This window comes from Cynara cardunculus, unplaced genomic scaffold (assembly GCF_001531365.2).
Source record: "Cynara cardunculus var. scolymus isolate 2C unplaced genomic scaffold, CcrdV1 Un_Scaffold_7792, whole genome shotgun sequence".
Classification (NCBI taxonomy): domain Eukaryota; kingdom Viridiplantae; phylum Streptophyta; class Magnoliopsida; order Asterales; family Asteraceae; genus Cynara; species Cynara cardunculus.
The window spans coordinates 2,169-9,939 of NW_020203763.1; the positions used below are offsets into that span (position 1 = coordinate 2,169).

A 7,771-nucleotide genomic window follows, 5' to 3' on the forward strand; every position below is an offset into this window, starting at 1 on the left:
TAAATGAACATTTAATGCAATATGGTAAGTTTAGAGTGCGTGTCAAGCCTTCGTCAAGCCTTAAGAGGAAGGCTTGTCCTTTGTTACAGTGAATAGTACAAAAGCACTATTTTTTAGCAGACATCCTTGCCTAAAGTTGGTGGACAAAGAGTCGACTAATCGGCTCCGTACCGTACTAACTTTTGCAAGGGTATGGGTTTGTCCTTTGTGTGCATAAAGACAAGACAACAACAATCGTGCTAAGCAAGCTTCCTTTGATCGCTGAATGCTGGAATGACCTAAAGGTCTCATCATCATTCGCTGAAGCTAGAGCAGTCTTCACACATATGTAGTCAGGCTTGTAATCACTAAATACCGCTTCAGATCACGTACTCGCCAGTCTCTAATCTTCAGTTTCAGTCTTCGACGTTCGCTGAAGGTTCTTTAGTGTGAGAGTGGTCTTCTTGAAGTATTGCTATCTCTGATGAATTTACAATGCAAGTTCTTTAGCGATCACTGAACATACTCAGTGATGATCGCTGGAACTGAAAATACAGAAACACAAATACAACGTGAGAGGTAAAAGGGATTATCATCAAATCACTGAGAGAGAGGATCAACAAAAGTGTACCTTAAAACATTCAGAGTAACAAGAAGTACGATCATTATCATTATCAGAATTATGCTCTTTTGATTCTTTAGCCATGATACATATATTTTCATGAGCATTGTCTTCCTCATCAATTTTGGATAACTGTAGCCAGTGATCGTCATCTACTATCAATGCCTTACCTGCCACTTTCTGTTTTGTTAGGAGCATCTTGTTTTTATAATAACCAGAATATTTCACAACTTGTTTCCAACGGTCATTGGCAAAGTGACCAGTCTTTCCACAATTATAGCACTTTTGTACCTCATCAGTCTTCTTTTCTTCAGCTTTCTTTTCTTCAAATTTCTTTTTTCCTTCATACTTATTCTTGTATTCAATCCTCCTTGAGCTAGAAGAAAAACGCTGCTTGTTTGAAGACGACTTTTTATAGAATTTCTTTTGCAAAACATTGGTAAGAAGTACCATAGCCTGCTTAAGATCATTCAAATCGGAATCTGAATCACTGCCAACTTCCTCTAGCTCAAAAGATACACCATGCTCTCTTTCCTTCCTTGAACTTCTAGAATACTACCTTTGCTTCTCGCCAACAACTAAAGCTAAAGGATCTGCTGATTTGCTTCTCTAACTTCTTTTTTGCCTCAATGAACTCTAAAACTTCATCCTAATTCTGCAACAGAGACTCATACACTACATGAATATCAAGTTCAGACAATGATTTTTTCTGAATGATATGAGATGCAAATCTTTTCCATTTAGGTTGTAGTCAAAAACTTCAGATTGTTTTCTATCAATGTCTTTTGAGTCATGTTCTTCCTCAACTCATTAAGTAAATTGTAAAACCTCTCATAGGTTGCTTCTAGCATCTCTCCATCTGTTGCCTTAAAGTCTTCATATCCTTTAATACAATTAGTCACTTTAATTTGAGCTCCAACATTACTTCCCATCATCTGTTTCTCTATCTAATCCCACATTGTTTTACTACTTTGCTTATGACTGTCAATGCTATTATAAATCTCATTTGGTAATCCTTGACAAATGAAGGATCTTGCCAACTTGTCAACTTTGAAACGCCTCTTCTTTGTTTCAGTCATCTTTGCATATTCTTTAGATTTTATTCGTGTCGGAATCGGTGGATTTGCATCAGGCATTGCAGGAGTTTCTTGCATAGGATTAGCTGGTCCATGTTCCAAAGATTCTCTTATCTCTTCACCCGGTTCTTTTCTATCAATGAAATCTAGAAACATGTCTTTCCATTGTGGGTAATCACCTCTGAATAAGACTTGTGGTTTAACGTTAGAACCGATTGCCATTGCTTCATGTGAAAACATGATTATTAGACTTGAATGATCGTAAGATAACTAATTGATTTGATCCAAAGGTAAAATTATGAAAGTCAACCCTTAGAAGTCAACTATGGCAGACCATTATAGTCAACTATCTCAGACTTATTAGAATAGCAGATATCTCAAACTATCGCAGGCCAAACAAACTATCGCAGGTAACACCAAAAGTGTCGGAGAAAGCTATCAACTATCATATATATATATATATATATAGACTTGAGATCATGTGAGACCAAAGGTTTTTCGTGAGACCCGTAAGACCAATTCTCAACCCTTGGATTAGATCTATAATCTGAAAATTCATAATCACAAAATTGCCACGAGACTTCTCAATAATCACAAAATTGCCACCGTGCAATTTTAGATCATTAGATTATTAGCTTATAAAGTTGATCAATGGACATAAATTGGTCTTACGGGTCTCACAAAAAACCTCTGGTCTCACGTGAACCCAACCCTATATATATATATATATATATTTACGCGATGAACCCATCTATCGCATATAATGTCTTAAGATAAACTCAACTATCACACCAATGTAATGCGATATACACAACTATCGAACTATGTTATGCGATATAATCTCGACCTTCTATGCGATAGATATTCAAACCTTTAAACCTTGCGATACACTCAAATCTTCGACAGATTGAGAAATTAAGAATTAAATCTCAACCAAAATTAATGAAACTCGATATTGAGTGCCGAATTATATAGATGAACACAATTAATGAAGATTGTTGTACCAAAAACATATTAAAATGAGCAAATTTTGCAAAAATTATCCCAAACTGTCGTTTGGTCAAAAACTTCAAGAAAATCCAAATTAATCGATCAAACCTCTTAATTTGCGGAATAAATTGAATTAGATGCTCTTCATTGATGAAGCTGAATCAATTGGACAAAGAATTGATGATTAAAAGTCCAAATTCGATGAATCTCGATCAAAAACTATCGACTATATAAAACAGAGTCTATGATCTTCAAAAACCTTCCAAAACTTGAACTAATCAGATCAAAATGTTTGTCTTTCTGCTCCGATACCAATTGATAATCTCAGTTTCAATCAGGTAACAATGTAATTCAACAATCAAGAACAACAATTTGGAGATCAAATTATCATGTACATTGATAAACTCTCTTAATATATAACTTCTCTCTAGAATGTAACAGATGAATAGCACATTAAGATCTAACTACAAAGTACCATTAACAAGCTATTTATATAGTTGACTAAACACACAAATCAAACTACAATTAAACACAATGTTGACTTTTGTTGAGTATGTTGACTTTAAGTTTTAACCTTCCCATCTTCAACAATTGTGTTAATAAACGATGATCTCGGATACAATAATACTTGACCTAACAAGTAGTAAGAAATCCAATGAAAGACATAGAGGCCTGATTGTTTGGGCATTTACCTTGGTTTACTAGAACTAGTGATGACACAATTCTGAGGCTTTATAGAATATTTATTGAAATTCCAAGGATACACTTTCCTATTCTTTATGAACCAGTAATTGACCAGATCTTTGTCAAAGAGCAACTTTTTGAGGAGACAGATGTGATAGTTTATGAGTATATCATTTTAGAAAACTACTAATAGTACATGTACATGTACATAATGATGTTATTCCTAATCTTACTTATGCACAAGAACCAAGCTTCAAGGGACATATCCATGTTGTAATTTTTAGAAAACCATTTGAGTGTCTTTTTAGACCACAAAGTAATAAGTTTCATGTCGGAACTACAGAGCAGTACTTAGAAGTCTATGATCAATTTATGAAGAAAAAGCTTAATACATTGCATGTTGTAAGATCAGATAGCTGAGTGAAAGAGCTCATTAAATCTTTCATTATGAATGATGAAAATCCGTAAGGTTATTGATGCAGAAATACAAAATATGTCTCCCTACGATCTGTATGATATGCTTTCTTATTTTCAATCAAAAGTTGGTAAACATAGAGTATATGCATGCATTTAAAATAGCTGAGTTTTGTATGAGCAAGACGGATGTTGAATGACCTAAAGAGGTCTTGGAAGCTTATGTCAAGGAGCATGCCGCATTCGATTCACATAAAGCTCTGGAGTTTGGTTTGAACAAGATGAATGTTGAATCACCTGTTGAGGACTACCATGGTTTGTAGCAAATCAAGTGTGGTAATATTCTTCCACCTCAAGATCTTGGTATTGTGTACAAAAATGACTATAAGCTAAAAAGATTGTTCAGAGCAAGTGACTGGTATAAGTATTCAATTGCTACTTTGAGATGGATATGTGAGAATGTTCTAAGTCAAGGAAAAGGAAAATCAGATCATAAGGAGCAACACATCACAACAATCACATAAATTTCAGAGATTATATTAGATTTTCGTGGACTCAAGTCAAAGACTGATCAGTTGTTAGTTCATTTTGTGTACCATGTTGTATAATACTTGCCTTGAGATCTTATTTGTACATAAAAGGTATTAAGAACACTGGAAATCCACAGTGTTGAAAAGATTATAGTTGCTGAAATTCAAAGACAAATAAGGGTCGGATCCTCTAAACTGTTGGAAATTTCTAAGTTTTGGCTTTTGAAGTGGAAAAACAGAAGGCATCTCAAAGCCTTTGAGTTTTAAGGCCTTGTGTGGTCAGAAGCTTCTGAAAATTGCTCATGCACCTAAGTATGTTCCTTATTGTTCAACGATCATAAGCTTCTAAACATTTATCATAAACTTTTTGAACTTTTACTAGATTTGTCGTCAGCGGTAGCGGTTACTTTTGTACACGTCATATCATTCAACATAATTTTCCCTTAAATTTTTCCGGATATAAATAGAATGTCTTAGCCTTTCAGTTGTAATAACTTCTATGTAACCTTTGAGTTATTACGTTTGAAATTATTTTGAATAGAGACTTTCTCTTTCGATCTCGAATCTCTCTCTTTCACATATCTAAACCGATTGTAATCAAACAGTAGAGATTAATGGAAAGCATTTGACACCAAATTGCCTTATGATTATTGTTCTTTAATTAGATTGAATTGTTTGAGATATATATTAATTGTTTGAGATATATATTAAGTTTCTGTTACGTAATCATAGAAACACTATTTATTATCCATTACTTATTGTGAGTTTTACGTTTGTAAAGTCATATCTTTTTCGGATTCGACACTTGTACTAAAAAAACAGTATTATTCTTGATGGGGGATATCTCATATTATTTGGCATTTTTTAGAAGACCAAGATGGAGGAAAATAATTACTTTTTTTTCACATGGACCCAATCGTAAGGACTGAATTCATTACGAACCATGATTACCCAAATTTTAATAAATAAGCTCTTAGAACCCAAGTGTAGTTTTCCCTAAAACACAAGAAATGCCAGCTTTTACTAAACACTTCATCTGTAAACGTTTACGGGTAAAATTCAACACTATCATTTACTTATCAGGTAAGATTTTAGTTCATAAAAACGAAATTGTATGCAACAATTTTCCTGGTAAGCGCTTATCGTGGTAAGAGTCAACATCCTCACTTACCGGATAAGACTCTTGGGTAAGATTCTTGGTCCTTACCATATTCATTTGGTAAGGTGATGTGATTTGGTAAGTTCTTATCCAAGTAAACGTTTGGTCAACGGCCCTTTACTCTTCATGAATATTTTTAAACAACTTTAGTTATTAAAACATGATTATTATGTTCTATAATTTTGAACAAAAACTCTTCAATATGTTGGCAGAGTTGAATTATTTTGAATATTTTTAAAAACTACGTTTCCATTTTTAATGAATTTTAGAAAGTCGGATATGGAATACTAGAAATAAATAAGAAAACATTATGTATGAAGGGTTATTAAAGTAATGGGAAGAGCCCAATAAATTATCATAATTCTAAAAATTGATGCATCATGTGTTATTTTATATTATCTTTTTTTTATTTAGAGCTTGAATTTAGCGGTTGTTTGACGGTTGCTGAATGATTTAATGCAAAATAAATAAGTGGTCAGAATTATTAAGAAGCTCTCATGATATAACATAAAATGAAATATAATTGTTTGATATTTATTTACAATGAAAGGCGCTGAATGGTTAAGGGAGACCCTAAAACAAAATTATTCAGAGGGTTTTAGAAAACCATTAAGAGGCAAATTTTTTTTTGCCAAACAAGATTTACCTCTTAACGATTCAAAGACTGCCTCTTAATGAAACTATTAAGAGATAAACAAACAACTGCTTATTGTTTTATTTAACATATTTGTTGTACGATGTTGCTCATTTTTCACATATATTTGTTTCACAAAATAACATTTTTTATGTATTTATAAAACAAAAAAAATACAATAAAAAAATTTCATATTATGAACTGAATTCATATGAAACAAATAAATGTTACACAATATTTTAAATTCTAGTTTTTATAAAAAAAATATAAAATAATATTTTATTACTATATTCTTATAGTTTTTTCAATATATAAAATTCTCAAATAATATGGATCTGTAAAGAGATCAAAACTTTATAGTGGGAAACCGTGAGCAATATGATTCACCTTTGAAAAGGACAAGGCCTACGAATGTAAAGCTTATATAATACATATTTACACTTTATTATAAAACATTTTACTCAATCTCTTAAAAACAACTTTTAAAGGTATTATGTATTAATATCTAATGCTAAATTACTTAATTTTCAATATTTTGGTACAACCTATTAAACATATCTCCTCATCCTTAATCTATCGACTTCCAACCGATCCTCGGAATTATCAGCTTACTCATATCCTTCCATTAGTCGATTGTTTCATCCATATCCTTCTGTTTATCTATTTCCATAGATTTAGATAATCTCCATATGGTGAATTTCTTCATCCATATCCTTCTATCGATTTCAACAGGTTTAGATAACCTCCATCAGACAACCCTTCAACAGATTTAGACGAATATACATATCGTTTTTCATTTCTATCACATCCTCTACTCATATATATATATATATATATATATATATTCGAACCAGGTTCTTCAGAATAGAGACCAATTCGAAGCTTCCAAGGTTAGTTTTATTCAATCTTTTGTTTTTGTTTTTTTATTTCAATTATTTACACTATACGTGTTTTCTAAGATCTTTTGTTTTTTTTTTTATTCAAACAGAGTCAACATCTTTCAAGGTTCGTTTCCTTGTTTTCTTTAATCTTTTGTTTGTTATTCAAGATTCAATTATTCATATATTTTCTTAAGTTATTAGAAAACAATGTATATAAATATTAACTAAAAACCAATAATCTAATATATTAATAATTATATATAGTTATTAATTGGATATTAGTTGGATGGTAATTGGATGGTTAGTGAATGGAGAATTGGATGGATGTATCTCACTGTATTACACGAGTACGTTTCTAGTTTTAATAAAATATGTAATTAATAATACATCGGGGCTGTTTAGTAAACGTTTACTCGGGTAAATGTTTACCAAGTTACATTACCTTACCGAATCAATATGGAAAGGACCAAAAATCTTACTCAGTAAGAACGAAGGCAAGGACTGAGAGTCTTACTTGGTAAGTGATGACGACGATTCTTATCACGGTTAGCACTTACTAGGTGAATTGTTGCATACGATACCGTTTTGGTGGACTAAAATCTTACCCGATAAGTAATTGACAATGTTGAATTTTACCGATAAACACTTACCTAGATAAACGTTGTTAAACGACCCCATCATCTAAATTCTCTAGTAGATGAAAAAGCAAACCTTGAAGTTAAGTATATACCCCAATAAAGTTTTTAGAACAAGAAACCATTTTTGAACAAACTAATTGAGTTCTTAATAATACTTTAATTTA

The 7,771-nt window shown here is 32.0% G+C and overlaps 1 protein-coding gene across 1 annotated transcript; it reads right to left on the reverse strand.

Annotated features, from left to right (window-relative positions):
* Positions 1–610: 610 nt before the first annotated feature.
* LOC112505008 lies at positions 611–1,054 on the reverse strand (the record flags this gene model as incomplete). The annotated part of the gene is made up of 1 exon (XM_025108954.1): positions 611–1,054. A coding segment is annotated over exon 1 (444 nt), but the record flags the coding sequence as incomplete, so codon positions are not given.
* Between the last annotated feature and the right edge of the window lie 6,717 nt (positions 1,055–7,771).